Source organism: Ranitomeya variabilis, chromosome 4, assembly GCF_051348905.1.
Source record: "Ranitomeya variabilis isolate aRanVar5 chromosome 4, aRanVar5.hap1, whole genome shotgun sequence".
Taxonomy (NCBI): Eukaryota; Metazoa; Chordata; class Amphibia; order Anura; family Dendrobatidae; genus Ranitomeya; species Ranitomeya variabilis.
This window is the reverse complement of record NC_135235.1, coordinates 485,983,127-485,998,947: the sequence shown is the minus strand read 5'-3', so window position 1 is coordinate 485,998,947 and position 15,821 is coordinate 485,983,127. Positions and strand designations below refer to the sequence as shown.

At 44.0% G+C, this 15,821-nt stretch overlaps 1 protein-coding gene across 6 annotated transcripts in view; it reads left to right on the top strand.

Annotated features, from left to right (window-relative positions):
* Positions 1-15,821, top strand: part of RALGAPB (Ral GTPase activating protein non-catalytic subunit beta) — a 113,745-nt gene that overhangs the window by 45,998 nt on the left and 51,926 nt on the right. For 3 of the 6 annotated variants that reach the window (XM_077251928.1, XM_077251927.1, XM_077251926.1), the window contains exons 5-9: positions 514-700; positions 4,393-4,524; positions 4,977-5,158; positions 5,451-5,498; positions 11,380-11,528. In XM_077251928.1, the coding sequence (XP_077108043.1) occupies positions 514-700; positions 4,393-4,524; positions 4,977-5,158; positions 5,451-5,498; positions 11,380-11,528 (698 nt within the window). The remainder of the gene's footprint in view (positions 1-513; positions 701-4,392; positions 4,525-4,976; positions 5,159-5,450; positions 5,499-11,379; positions 11,529-15,821) is intronic. The other 3 variants (XM_077251932.1, XM_077251931.1, XM_077251930.1) reach the window with 1 other exon arrangement.

Sequence of the window (15,821 nt, the reverse complement as noted above, 5' to 3'; positions counted from 1 at the left end):
AGCAGAGCAGCTGAAATAAAAAGCAAAAGCAAGCCACTTTTGACCCAATTAAAGGCCTCTTTTTTAAAGGGAACCAGTCATGTAGAAAACGCTATTAACCTGCAGATATTAGGTTAATGTGCAGACCAATAGCGTTCTGAACCTGCTGCTGGGAGGAAGTGAACTTTTATTCCTCCAGCAGCCTTGGGCCTTCAGTCACAGGGGTGGGCCGGCGCAGCTTCATTCACCGCTCAGTACAAGTGAGTGACAGCTGTAACTGCGCCCCCGGCACTCACTGACGGCAGCCCTTTTTTCTTTTCTATAATTGTCTTTTACAACGTCTGCACATTTATACATCACAGTAAGTACTTCCAGCAAAAAAAAAATGGCCACTTTTCTCTTGGTGACAGGTCATTTTTAAGCAGATTCTTACCTTTAAAAATGTTAAAGAAATTATCAACTAATACAGACATATATATTTTCTTTCTGCTTGGTTTTTTTTTCTTCTCCTCAAAACTGTTCTCTCTTTTCTAGGAGGCATTGCAGAAAATTTGGCAGACAAGTTAATTGGAGTTCTGTTTGAGGTCTGGCTCTTAGCTTGTACTCGCTGCTTCCCAACACCACCCTACTGGAAGACCGCCAAAGAAATGGTGGCCAACTGGAGACACCATCCAGCTGTGGTAGAACAGTGGAGTAAAGCAATCTGTGCCCTAACATCTAGGTGAGCATTTTGAAGACTATGTTGAGGAGAACAGAACATACAGAAAGCCCCTTTAAGTTTAAATCCTTAACCCCTTCCCGACCCATGACGCCACGTAGGCGTCATGAAAACCCGTGCCAATCCGACCCATGACGCCTATGTGGCGTCATGGAATGATCGCGTCCCTGCAGATCGGGTGAAGGGGTTAACTCCTATTTTACCCGATCTGCAGGGAGAGGGGGAGTGGTACTTCACCCCCCCGTGGCTACGATCGCTCTGATTGGCTGTTGAAAGTGAAACTGCCAATCAGAGCGATTTGTAATATTTCACCTAAAAAACTGGTGAAATATTACAATCCAGCCATGGCCGATGCTGCAATACCATCGGCCATGGCTGGAAAACCTGAAGTGATTAGGGTTATGGCTACAGTTGGGATTAGGATTAGGGGTGTGTTGGGGTTAGTGTTGAAGTTAGAATTGAGGGGTTTCCACTGTTTAGGCACATCAGGGGTCTCCAAACGCAACATGGCGCCACCATTGATTCCAGCCAATCTTGCGTTCAAAAAGTCAAATGGTGCTCCCGCCCTTCCAAGCCCCGACGTGCGCCCAAACAGTGGTTTACCCCCACATTTGGGGTACCAGCGTATTCAGGACAAACTGGGCAACAACTGTTGGGGTCCAATTTCTCCTGTTACCCTTGCAAAAATAAAAAATTACTTGCTAAAACATAATTTTTGAGGAAAGAACAATTATTTTTTATTTTCACGGCTCTGCGTTATAAACTTCTGTGAAGCACTTGGGGGTTGAAAGTGCTCACCACACATCTAGATAAGTTCCTTCGGGGGTCTAGTTTCCAAAATGGGGTCACTTGTGGGGTGTTTCTACTGTTTAGGCACATCAGGGGCTCTGCAAATGCAATGTGACACCCGCAGACCATTCCATCAAAGTCTGCATTTCAAATGTCACTACTTCCCTTCCGAGCCCTGACGTGTGCCCAAACAGTGGTTTACCCCCACATATGGGGTATCAGCGTACTCACAACAAACTGGGCAACAAATATTGGGGTCCAAATTCTCCTGTTACCCTTGTGAAAATAAAAAATTGCTTGCTAAAACATCTTTTTTGAGGAAAGAAAAATGATTTTTTATTTTCACGGCTCTGCGTTGTAAACTTCTGTGAAGCACTTGGGGGTTGAACGTGCTCACCACACATCTAGATAAGTTCCTTGGGGGGTCTAGTTTCCAAAATGGGGTCACTTGTGGGGAGTTTCTACTGTTTAGGCATATCAGGGGCTCTGCAAACGTAACATGATGCCCGCAGAGCATTCCATCAAAGTCTGCATTTCAAAACGTCACTACTTCCCTTCCGAACCCCGACGTGTGCCAAAACAGTGGTTTACCCCCACATATGGGGTATCAGCGTACTCAGGAGAAACTGGACAACAACTTTTGGGGTCCAATTTCTCCTGTTATTCTTGCAAAAATAAAAAAATTCTGGGCTAAAAAAATATTTTTGAGGAAAGGAAACACATTTTTTATTTTCACGGCTCTGCGTTATAAACTTCTGTGAAGCACTTGGGGGTTCAAAGTGCTCACTACACATCTAGATAAGTTCCCTTGGGGGTCTAGTTTCCAAAATGGAGTCAATTGTGGGGAGTTCCTACTGTTTAGGCACATCAGGAGCTCTGCAAACGCAACCTGACGCCCGCAGAGCATTCCATCAAAGTCTGCATTTCAAAACGTCACTACTTCCCTTCCGAACCCCGACGTGTGCCAAAACAGTGGTTTACCCCCACATATGGGGTATCGGCGTACTCAGGAGAAACTGGACAACAACTTTTGGGGTCAAATTTCTCCTGTTACCCTTGGGAAAATAAAAAATTGTGGGCTAAAAAATCATTTTTGAGAAAAGAAAAATTATTTTTTTATTTTCACGGCTCTGCGTTATAAACTTCTGTGAAGCACCTGGGGGTTATAAGTGCTCACTATGCATCTAGATAAGTTCCTTGGGGGGTCTAGTTTCCAAAATGGGGTCACTTGTAGGGGAGCTCCAATGTTTAGGCACACAGGGGCTCTCCAAATGCGACATGGTGTCCGCTAACGATTGGAGCTAATTTTCCATTCAAAAAGTCAAATGGCACGCCTCCCCTTCCGGGCCTTGCCGTGCACCCAAACAGTGGTTTACCCCCACATATGAGGTATCGGCATACTCAGGAGAAATTGCCCAACAAATTTTAGGATCCATTTTATCCTGTTGCCCATGTGAAAATGAAAGAATTGAGGCTAAAAGAAATTTTGTGTGAAAAAAAAAGTACTTTTTCATTTTTGCGGATCAATTTGTGAAGCACCTGGGGGTTTAAAGTGCTCACTATGCCTCTAGATGAGTTCCTTGGGGGGTCTAGTTTCCAAAATGGGGTCACTTGTGGAGGAGCTCCAATGTTTAGGCACACAGGGGCTTTCCAAACGCGACATGGTGTCCGCTAACGATGGAGATAATTTTTCATTCAAAAAGTCAAATGGCGCTCCTTCCCTTCCGAGCCTTACCATGTGCCCAAACAGTGGTTTACCCCCACATATGAGGTATCAGCGTACTCAGGACAAATTGGACAACAACGTCCGTGGTCCAGTTTCTCCTTTTACCCTTGGGAAAATAAAAAAATTGTTGCTAAAAGATCATTTTTGTGACTAAAAAGTTAAATGTTCATTTTTCACTTCCATGTTGCTTCTGCTGCTGTGAAACACCTGAAGGGTTAATAAACTTCTTGAATGTGGTTTTGAGCACCTTGAGGGGTGCAGTTTTTAGAATGGTGTCACTTTTGGGTATTTTCAGCCATATAGAACCCTCAAAATGACTTCAAATGTGAGGTGGTCCCTAAAAAAAAATGGTTTTGTAAATTTTGTTGTAAAAATGAGAAATCACTGGTCAAATTTTAACCCTTATAACTTCCTAGCAAAAAACAAATTTGTTTCCAAAATTGTGCTGATGTAAAGTAGACATGTGGGAAACGTTATTTATTAACTATCTTGTGTCACATAACTCTCTGGTTTAACAGAATAAAAATTCAAAATGTGAAAATTGCGAAATTTTCAAAATTTTCGCCAAATTTCCATTTTTTTTCACAAATAAACTCAGAAATTATCGACCTAAATTTACCACTAACATGAAGCCCAATATGTCACAAAAAAACAGTCTCAGAATCGCTAGGATCCGTTGAAGCGTTCCTGAGTTATTACCTCATAAAGGGACACTGGTCAGAATTGCAAAAAACGGCAAGGTCATTAAGGCCAAAATAGGCTGGGTCATGAAGGGGTTAAAGAGGTATTTCCATCTCCAAAATCCTATCCTAATATGTAGTGGATGTTGTAATAATATACAGTTCTTCTGATTTGCTTTGTCTGTAACCTATTGTGCAGGCATTGCAGTAGCTTAGGTATCCATGGTCCAGCTGCTGGCTGAGCGGGCAGCTCCTATACTGTGCCTGTCCCTGCAATCACTCCCTTGTAGACCATTAACTCTATTAGTTGAAATGCAAGAGGAGGCAACTGAAATCAGTCAGCGAGTTCTTAATAATGTGTATCAAAGCAAGCCGAGTCAGAAGCCTGCTGTATCGTGGAGACAAGTACATCCTTTTTAGCTATAACAAGCACATCAATGCTGAAATGATGGTGACTTGTATTTGTTTTATTCAATGTATTTTTTCATGCTTTCCTCCAGACTGTTGCGGTTCACATATGGGCCTTCATTCCCCCCATTCAAAGTTCCAGAGGAAGATGCCAGCTTAATCCCCACAGAAATGGTTAATGAATGTGTGACGCAAACCTGGTTCCGCTTTCTCCACATGCTCAGGTGCGCCATCAGTTTCTTCGGTGACTATTTCCTGATGACAGATCTCATTATGAGGGGTCAATGTAAGTGTAAGACTAGGGGGAGGTTTACTGACTAGTGATGAGCAAACGTGCTCCAATACTTGTGTGCGAGGTGAGAGACTTTGGCGTGCTCGAAAAATATGTTTCAGTCCCCGCAGCTGAAAGTCTCGCTGCTGTTTGACAGTCCCAACACATGCATGGTTAGACAGTCGGACAGCCCCAAGACATGCAGGTATGGGGACTATAAATATTCGAGCACACCAAAAGCACAAGAGCGTGCTCGGATAACGCCTCATCTGTGTACATTCGCTCATCCGTACTACTGACCCTATAAACCAGTTGTATGGCCAATACATAATGTAAAAAAAGAAAACCTAGAATCCCTCTTGAGATTTTGTTCCAATCCTCTAGCTTCTCTTCTTTCATCTCTAGTAACCCTGTGGACCTAAGTAACCCAAGTATTATCGGCACAACTCCAAAGTTCCAGGAACAGTTTCTAAATGTGAGCGGGGTGCCCACCCAGGAACTCAACCAGTACTTATGCCTCAAACAGCTGCCGCAGATCTTCTTCCGTGCCATGCGTGGGGTCAGCTGTCTGGTGGATGCCTTTCTAGGTAACGCTGCTATCTCCGCTGCTTTTCATCTTTGTATAGATGAACCCTTAGTGTATGTTAACAATTACGTTTGCTGTAAAGTATTAGTTTCTGGTGCAATGAAAAGCCACTTCTAAAACACACCCTAGTCAGTGGACACCCCAGGCTAACGGGTCCTGGTCAATACGCTATACATATGTCATTGCCGTAGCCGCAGTATGATCCGCTAGTCCATTGGCTTGTTCGATCGTTGTTTTTTAATTAGGAAATGCTTTGTATGTAATGGTAGTAAACTCGTATGTTTCTTCTTCAGGAGTTGCAGTCTTTAAGAACATTGGGTTGGAAAGATTATCAAAATATGGTATCCAAACCTCATGAGTTACATGTTTAGTTTGTTGCAAAACAATCTGGTATTGGTGGTTAATAACTACTGATTTGAGCTAGAAATACTAATCACCATGTGACAGAACGCTGCCCGAGCCCTACGAGTCACATTGTTTGTGTCAAGACCAGTAAGATTGGTCCTACCCTCGGCATTAGGAAGTATCTGTTCTGCCGTATGTGCAGAATTAGCCTGTCGCTTGCCTGAATGGATGCTTCAGGGATTTCTCGGTTACCCCACACTTTTCATTTTTCAATAATAACAATGTGGGGTAGGTTGTGTTCTTTCAGGTTTCCCACACTTTTTTTTAGCTCTCTGATTTCTTTTCTCAGTTTCACTTGAATTAAACCTTGATGTACCCCAAAACTTAGAATGGGGTACAGATCAAGATCGAGGCTGAACCCACATATATCATACAGTGGTGGTATGTCTACAGGCTGGGCCATGTATATGGATACACCTAAATAAAATGGGAATGGTTGGTGATATCAACTTCCTGTTTGTGGAACTTTTCAAGATGGGTGGTGACCATGGCGGCCATTTTGAAGTCGGCCATTTTGGATTCAACTTAATTTTTTCAATGGGAAGAGAGTCATGTGACACATCACTTATTGAGAATTTCACCAGAAAAACAATGGTGTGCTTGGTTTTAACGTAACTTTATTATTTCATGAGTTATTTACAAGTTTCACTTTGTTTACAGCCATTGACATGTCACAGAGGTTAAGTCTACGTTCACATTAGCGTTCGGCGCCGCAGCGTCGCCGCATGCGTCATGCGCCCCTATCTTTAACATGGGGGCGCATGGACATGCGTTGTGCTGCGTTTTGCGACGCATGAGTTTTTTTGGCCGCAAGCTTTGGGCGCAGCAAATGCAGCAAGTTGCATTTTTTTTGCGTCCAACTTTCGGCAAAAAAGGACGCATGCGTCGCAAAACGCAGCGTTTTAGCGTGCGTTTTGTTGCGTTTTTGTTTGCGTTGTGCGTTGCGTCGCCGACGCAGCGGCGCACAACGCAAATGTGAACGTAGCCTAACACGTGAGGAGTGGATAGAAATTGTGTTGATGTCTGGTGAACGCAGTACCCGGGTCATTGCAGCAGATTTCAATGCAAGACACCCTACACAAGAAAACTGTCACCATTCCCATGTTATTTAGGTGTATCCATATAAATGGCCAACCCAAAAAAGTTTGCCTCATCACTGAACATAATGTTCTGTGTAAACTGAGGGTCCTGTTCTAATTTTTGTTTTGCCCATTCTGTAAATTCAGTGTGTCGATCTGGCATCAGTCGAACATCCCTTTGGCGGATTTTAGCTACTCACAAATGGCACCCTTCCAAAACCAGCTGCTGCAGCGTCTCAACAAGGATGACCCAGATCGGTGCGCTGAATTTGCAGAATGGGCAAAACAAAAATTTGAACAGGACCTTCAGTGTAAACAGAACATTATGTTCAGTGATGAGGCAAACTTTTTTGGGTGGGCCATTAATATGGATACACCTAAATAACATGGGAATGGTGACAGTTTTCTTGCGTAGGGTGTCTTGCATTGAAATCTGCTGCAATGACCCGGGTACTGCGTTCACCAGACATCAACACAATTTCTCTCCGCTCCTCAAGTGTTAACCTCTGTGACATGTCAATGGCTGTAAACAAAGAGAAACTTGCAAATAACTCATGAAATAATAAATTTACGTTAAAACCAAGCACACCATTGTTTTTCTTGTGAAATTCTCAATAAATTTGATGTCACATGACCCTCTTCCCATTGGACAAAGTAAAGTTGGATCCAAAATGGCCGATTTCAAAATGGCCGCCATGGTCACCACCCATCGTGAAAAGTTTTCCCCTCCCATATACTAATGTGCCACAAACAGGAAGTTGATATCACCAACCATTCCCATGTTATTTCTGTGTATCCATACACATGGCCCACCCTGCAGATGGCCTTACTTAATAAGATGGGCATAGCCTTTTCCAATGTGTGATAGGATATTCTTAAACCACCGCTGACTTCCGCACTAAACTACTCTTACTCTGTGATTCGGCCCTGTGCGATCTCTTATATATGTGATGCTTCGTACATTGTCCATCCATCTGACACCACAACACTCAGATGAATGGAACAAATTTCCCATTGAAGAAATCTCTACGACGCCTAATGCAGCGTGGGGCGTTCATCCTAGAGGGTTTGTACAGGTGTAGAAAAATGCAGTGGTCGTCTTCCAAAAACAGCCCGACGCCTGTCCGTGGTTTGTGTTTGGGTAGTTGCCAGAACACATGCAATCAATGGACAGGTGTAGTGCTGGTTTTCAATGAACGCAGCCATGTATTTCTAATTTTTGTGCAGCACCTTTGGTCAAACTTTGCCCATAATTCTGACCTGTGTAGCTTTTCTCTGAGCTCCTCTCTCTGGCTCTGGCTTTGTTGGCCACTGAGCGTTTTTCTTTTTCTTTTTGCTATGATCCTACCAGGAATTGACACAAACAATGATCATTTGTAGGCTACGGTGCACTGCTACTTTCTCGAAAATACCAATTTTTATAAAGGGCCCCAATCTTGTAGCATGTTTTCTTTTGGGATTACACAAGCCCTAAAAAAAAATTTTAAAATGATATGGTGCCTTTTGGTGACGGTGACACTTGTACCTCTATTAATCAATAAATGAAATGTCTGATTAAATTCCTATCTGTGAGGTCTCAGCTGATTTTAAATAGTTCTTAACTAGTTCTCAGTTCAGTAGTAGTGAGGGGCAGCATGTTTGTCCATTATGGACTCTCTAAGTAAACGGACATTAGACGCACAGAACAAGAGGGATCATAAACTTATAGGACCTTGCTACTCATTTTTAATGTTTTTTTATTTATTTTTTTAAAAAAGGGTCATTGAACCCTCCTCCCTCCCAAGAAAGGCCATTTTTTAATTTAAACATATAAAAAATAGTGAACAACCTTTTTAAAGCATATGTAATGTGGTACTTTAGCTTTACACAATTATATGGTATATTTTAATGTGTGACGGTATGGGACTGATCCATGCACTTTATTGGAGGTGAATTAAAGCCGTACTGGACCTCAAAAAATGAAAACCATGCTTTGTGACTTGTAAAATTACTGTTATTCATAAATCCCTCTCACACAGTGCTGAACTGAATAATGCAAATTTTGGGTGCTGGGTTTCTTATTAATGGCTCTTACATGTAATTTTAGCTTCTTGATTTTTATAAAGAGATCGGTCTCTAGATTTTTCCATACAAACTGCGTACTTTATGAAATAGATCGTTTATGCCTGGTGAGACTCGTGTCTATACTTTGTAAATCCATGTCAGAATTGCTGTGACGTCCTGATCAGGGCTGTGTAGCCGGTAAGCCAAACCACTGACTCTGACTCCACAGCATTGCCTCACTACTGAGCATGTGCATAAAGTGCAGCACAGATTCATCTAATCTAGGAATCCACAGCACTGTCTCACTACTGAGCATGTGCATAAAGTGCAATGCTGATTCATCTCATCTAGGAATCCACAGCACTGTCTCACTACTGAGCATGTGCATAAAGTGCAACACAGATTCATCTCATATAGGAATCCACAGCACTGCCTCACTACTGAGCATGTGCATAAAGTGCAACGCTGATTCATCTCAACTAGGAATTCACAGCACTGCCTCACTACTGAGCATGTGCATAAAGTGCAGCGCAGATTCCTCTCGCCTAAAAGCTGAGATCCTTAGATCAGGAACAGAACAGACATTTAGAGGACATTTCAGAACTTTCCCAAATTCTAATGACAAAATTTCCAGAACATCCTGCATTGTACTACTGCACCCAATTTATTATTTATTTTAGGAGTCGGTCCATTTTATTCTGACTCCACAGCCCCGGTCCTGATGGTAAGGTGAGTATGCGGTGTCCAGCTATAGAGTGATAGCTCATGAGTCCAAGTGTATTCAGTCTCCACCCAGCCTGACATCAAGCAGCATCTTGTGATTTCTCAGCAGCAGGGAGAAGGGACACCTCGGAGCTATCATTCAGACAAGGTTGGCATAAATTGAAATAAACTTTCATAAATAAGCCATTTTGACATGAATTTTCACACAGTACACCAGTCTCATCAGATTGAAGATCTATTTAATATACAAAAATGCTATAGTCAGTGCTGTTGACAGATCTGGTAAAAGAAGGAAAACCACATCTGCTCAAAAAAGTGCTTTTTGGAATATCATCTAGAAAGGAATCTGTCACTGAATCAGAGCTCAGTATAGTGTAGAGACAAGAGACCCTGATTCTAGCGATGTCGCTTACTAGGCTGCTTACTGTAGTTTTGATAAAATCACCTGTGTATCAACAAGAGATTATCATTTGAGGACTAGTAAACCTGTGGTCATGTAGTCCTCCATATTCATGAGCTCTGTATAACCCCGCCCCCACATCTGATTGGCTTCTTTCCATGCATAGGCAGAAAACTGCCAATCATTGGTGTGGGCGGATCATACAGATTTCAGCATTCAGAGATCTGGAAATACAGCAGATAAAACTGTGATTTTATGTAAACTGCAGACTCCACTAAAGTAAGTGACACATCGCTAGAATCAGGCTCTCTGCCCCTACATCATGCTGCTCTCAGATGGGGTAGCAAAAACCTGCTGAAAGATTCCTTTTAACAGCTGCTTGTGGTGACTTTTGATTTTCTAGGTGTGGTGAGCCAGATCTTTGTGACACCACTACCAGTAATTGTAAATGTACCCCATGTGCTCTGTTGTCTAAGCACCCAGAATACACTGCTTTCCCATAACTGAAAGCTACATCTTAACGCTCACTAAATGCGTATAAGGCCTGATGTAACAAAGTCTGCATTACATTACCCAGGTATTTGTACAGCTACTCAACATTTTACTTGGCTTTTAAATGTTGTAGAAACCTGGCTTAAGTAGGAGGTTTTCTTTTAATGCCGGTGTTTCAGGTAATGACATGTTTTACCAACATTAAGCAAGTATTCCCATAATGGTAAGTGATGACAGACCAAGTGATCTGTTCTTCCTCCATGAATCCCATGGATCTAGGTATTTCCCTGATTCTTCTGGCCACAAGTACAACATGGCTCCGGTCACTTGAATGACAGGTGGCCACTGTGGAGTGAAGCCCTTCTTATCAGTGGGGATCTGAGAAGTCGCACCCCCACAAATCATGATGTTCATACTTACTTGTAGTATTGCCCTTATTACATTCCCACTGCTCTTCTGAATATATTTTAAATTTAATAATTGCTTATTTTTTTATCATCCATATCTTTCCAGACACTGGACCTTTTTATTTAGTGCTCATTTTAATGGTCTTTGGGGGGGGAAGTGATTTTTCTGGGGGCATGTCTTTAGTATGGTAAAATCCATAAAAAAATAGTACTAAATAAAATATCCCATATTTCTCGATCCTAATGGCAGATTAAAAAAAAAATTAAGCAGGGAGAATACATTAAGAGAAAAATTGGTGACACATCCTCCTTTTAATATTACTATTTATTACATGTATACCTTGACAAGCCAGAGATGGTATGTCACTCTCCATAAGGAGAAACGTTACCCCTTAGACCCCTGTCCAGAGCCTCTCACCTAGCCAAATCAGTTCTCATGCTTCGCACTGACAAGGGCCAACAGCCCGAAACACCGTGTCTGCGAATTGAGATACTGATTTGGCTTTTATCCCAAGTCAGATTGCACGACTCGTTAGAGGGTTGATTGTGACTTGTATGTAGGATTGCTACTTCCAACAGGTGGCGCTATAGAGTTAAGTCCTCTTTTTCTCAGAAGAGGCAATTTGCATATGTATAATTATGAGATTTTCCAGTAGTGACTTTTCTTTCCCAGGCATCTCTCGACCCAGGGCTGACAGCGCTCCACCAACTCCCGTCAACAGGCTCAGCATGCCTCAGACGACAGCCAGCAACACTACCCCTCCTCACAGCCGGAGGCACCGCACTGTCACAGTGAACAAAACCACCATGAAAGCCAGTTCTGTAAGTGTTCATGTTATTAACGAGCGTAACTGCTTGTTAATCAAGTTTGCCCAGGGTACTCTGGTATGCACCGAGTATCGCGGGTGCTTGAGTGAGATGTTCGTGTCCCCGCGGCCGGTAGTTTCGCAGCTGTTAGACAGCCACAAAACATGAGGGGATTGTCCGTGTTTGTCAGGCAATCCGGCAGGGACACGAACAACTCAATCAAGCACCCGCGATACTCTGTGCATACTCCAATAACGAGCACTTGCACTCATCACTAGTAATGTTATCTATGTGAGTCATCCTGGTCCATGTTTCTACTTCAAGTATATTTAAGTCATGTGTAATCCCAGACCTAATGTGTAGCTTCCCGTTGTATGATCTGAAAGGTATCGGGGTAGTGCTCACTGTGAATTCACTACATAGAAGTATAAAGTTGGTCAGTACATCCGATAAATTTATTATATTTGCAGTAACTTCATTCAAAAGGGTACTGATAATTTGTCCTTTGCCTTGTCAGTGAATATGTCTGTGTCATAGAGGGAAATTAAGATCCCTAAGACATTTCCAGGGAAGGGACATGCCCCCCGTCCCCCTCACATTGAACATATGTGGAAGAGTGAAAACTACCTATAATTGAGAAGAACTGACACCCCAGCCTTTCTTTTGAAATGAGATTTCATTATTGCTATGTAGAGAGAAACTAATTAAACCTTTGAAGCAGAGACCTCCTGCCTTAGTCAGGTAATTAAACAGGATATCTGCTGGGGAAAACACAGTAAGCTGTGAGATCTGTTTGCACAGGGGAGGAGTAGTGTTTTGTGCCAGTATACACCTACCGACTGGCACAAAGCTTGTCCGTTTTAGCTTCGTGTCAGTATGAGGCAGACCTGGATCTGTTCCCAGATCCATCTTTTCCTTTTCATGTCGCCTTTTGTGTTTTTTTAACCTTTTCCCTTTTTCTTCAAGGTTTTTCCTTCTACGGGGTGACAGGGCGTCTTTTCTCACCCTGTTTTCCCCACAATAGTGCGACTGGGAGTGCAGTGTTGTCGTGTCACCCACATTGCACATCATTCTCGGACCCGCAAGGCAGGACCTAATCCCCTGTCACCTCACTGTGCTTCATGGTGATTCCCGGTCGCATGCACTTGATTATCACACTTAGAAGGGCTGATCAAGGATTATGTCCAGTACGCTGGCCACGCTCCAGCTCAACTCGCCTACTGACACCAGTGCTCCGAACGCCTTCCACGGTGATTCGCATGCACCTGACCATCACACTCAGAAGGGCAGATCAAGTACTATGTCCAGTATTCTGGACACACTCCAGCTCTTCGTCCAGCACTCCGGGCCTTTCTTGATCCTCCAGGATGTCCTAGTTATCCCACACCGCCTATTCTGAGGTAGCTGTGGGGTCCGACCCCGATTCCGAAGGGGACCAGAACTCCAAAACTACAGGATACAGTTGACAATTTTCATATTGTCTGTTAACCAGACCTTTAATATTAGGAACGATGAGGTCTTCCCCAGGATATCTCCGTCTCGTTGGAGAAGGAAAGACATCGCAAACATCCAGAGAAACCTTTCCCCGGTAGGAAGCATCTGGATATTTACCTCGGTAGAACTGCTAGAGCAAGGTATTTATTCAGCAACACCTTCTGATGCCTAACTGACATTGCAGAACAGATAGCGCACGTTGACAAAAATTTTTGGATAGCGTCTTTGGTTGCCGCCAGTTCCACCAACGGTTTCTATCAATATCGTTGCCATACGGAGGTTTTTTTCTTTGGCTGAGGGCTTGGAATCTGGATCCATCTTCTAAGAAGTACCTTACCTATCTCCCTTTAAAGGGTTTTTAGGCTGTTTTAGGTGCAGGTTGGTGCAGAGAGTCTCAAACGATACCGGCGGTAAGGGCACTTTCCTTCCTCCGCCTAGCCCAAAACACCCCTTCACCTGGAGGCGCTCTCTCTAGTTTTGTTTCTTTCACCCTCTTCTTCCTCCCTGGACCTTCTCTCATCAGGACCTTTCTTCCGCCCACAGGGATAGGAGAAGGCTGTCCTTTAAGCCAGCTTCTCGTTGGCATCCAAAACGTCGATTCTCAAAGTCCTCAGGTCTCTTTCCAACAGTTTTATTCTCTACATGATCGATCAGTCCCACCTGGGATTCTCCCAAAGAGTGGGGGGCCATTTTTTTTCCCCCCTCTTTTTGGGATGCTTGGCTGTTGGTGTCCAACGATGTCTAGGTCAGAGAGATTGTTACCTCAAGTCACAAGATCGAGTTTTCTTCCCCACCTGACAGACGTTCTTTTCCAGTCCTGTCCACCAAGGTACTCAGGCTCAGGTCACAGGCTTCTCCAAGCTATTTCCTTTTGACAGGGGTAATTGTGCCTGTTCCCTCTCATGAACACTTTTTATTCCAGCCAGAATCTTCAGTCTTCTCTGGATACTATCTCCCATCTCAGCTGCATAGCCAACATGGGAAAGTCTTCCCTTACCCTGTCTCACCGTCTGGTGTTTTCGGGCATGCTTTTCGACACAGCTTGTGCCAAGAACCTTCTTCGAAAGGAAAGGATCTCATCTCTTTGTTTACAAATCCGTTCCCTGAGATGGCCATCTCCTCATCCCCTGCGGCTTTGCATGAGAGTACTGCGACCATGGAAGTTGTACCTTTTGCCCAGTTCCAAGCCCATTTCTTTCTTTGGTCTCTCCAGTCAGCTTAGGTCAAGAGGTTCCCTTCTCGGCAGCGTCCCATTCGGCGACCACTCTGGGTGTGACAGTCTCTGACATGGGGGACCCTCTTCCGTCCTACTCGGAAAATATTTTCCTTACTATCCGCTGGATGCCACGTTCCAGGCACATTCTGGGAGAAGATAATTGGGCCGCTGTCTTCCTGATTCATGAGGGTCTCTCCCCAGGCAAGTGGTCTCTCATCACCACAGTCTTCTAAGTGATCGGTCAGTGATGAGGCACCCCAGCCATCAATCTGATGGCCTCTTGGACAAATCACAAGGTGTCTTGTTTCGTAGCCTGATCCCGCAAACCTCTAGCAATCAGGTACGACGCTATGGTCATTCTGTAGTCTCAATCTCAACTGTCTTCTCCTCTTCCACTAATTGCGACAGTCATATAGGAAATCGAGGCAGAGGGGGTTCCGGTAATTCCAGTTTGGCCTAGAAGGGCATGGTACTCGGATTTAGTATACCTCTTCACGGTCGTTCTCTGGAGGCTTACAGACCATCAAGACCTACTCACAGGACCCTCCCTTCCATCATAGTACTCTGTCTCTGAATTTAATGGCATGGCTACTTAGGCTGCCAATTCTGAGGGAGGCCAGGGTCTTTCTCCCCAGGTTATACAGATCAGGATACATCAAAAACACCCACATCTTCGTGGTTTTTCCTGTAGATATTAGAAGGCCTTCCATCTCTTCTATAGTCTGGCCTTTATTTCGGTCTCACCCTCAGTACTCTTAAGAGTCGGGTCTCCACGCTTTCAGTTCTTTCCAGTGTAATCTCGCCTCTGGTCCCCAGTTCAAGAACTTCCTTCAGGGTGTCGCTCGCCTGGCGCCCCCATAACGTCTCTCGGTAGAGCCGTGGGATCTTGATGTCCTACTCAGAAGGCATTCCTCAGTAACCTTCTTTCTAACCTATTCAGGATATTATATTCTCCTTCCTTTCATGGAAGGTTGCCCCTTTTTTTTTTTTCACCACATCCATCAGGGGAGTCTCTGATCTGGCAGCACTTTCTTGCCACTCCCTGTTTTCTCGTTTTTTGTTCAGACCTGTCCCTTGATCTCTGCCTAAGGTTGACATTAATGTGAGGATCATTCCACTTTCTCTGTCTGTTTTTTCCAGTCCATCCCTGGAGAAGTCTCTTCTCAAGCAGAGAAGCCCTCGTTTCCATCTTTCAAGAATCGTTCTTTTTGACACCCTGACTTCTTTTTCGTCATTTCTGAGGGTCGTCATATGGGGCTCCCTGCTGCCAATTCAACAATCGCCTTCTGGATTCACTCGGCAGTCTGGGAGGCTTTTTATTCCATTGACTGGCATCCCCCTCAGGGTGTAAGGGCTCGTTCCACCCAGGTGGTGGGGGCTTCCTGGGCTATTTGCCACTAAAGGCCCCGTCACACATAGCGAGATCGCTAGCGAGATCGCTGCTGAGTCACAAGTTTTGTGACGCAACAGCGACCTCAGTAGCGATCTCGCTATGTGTGACACGTACCAGCGATCAGGCCCCTGCTGTGAGATCGCTGGTCGTGTCGGAATGGCCTGGACCTTTTTTTGGTCGTTGAGGTCCCGCTGACATCGCTGAA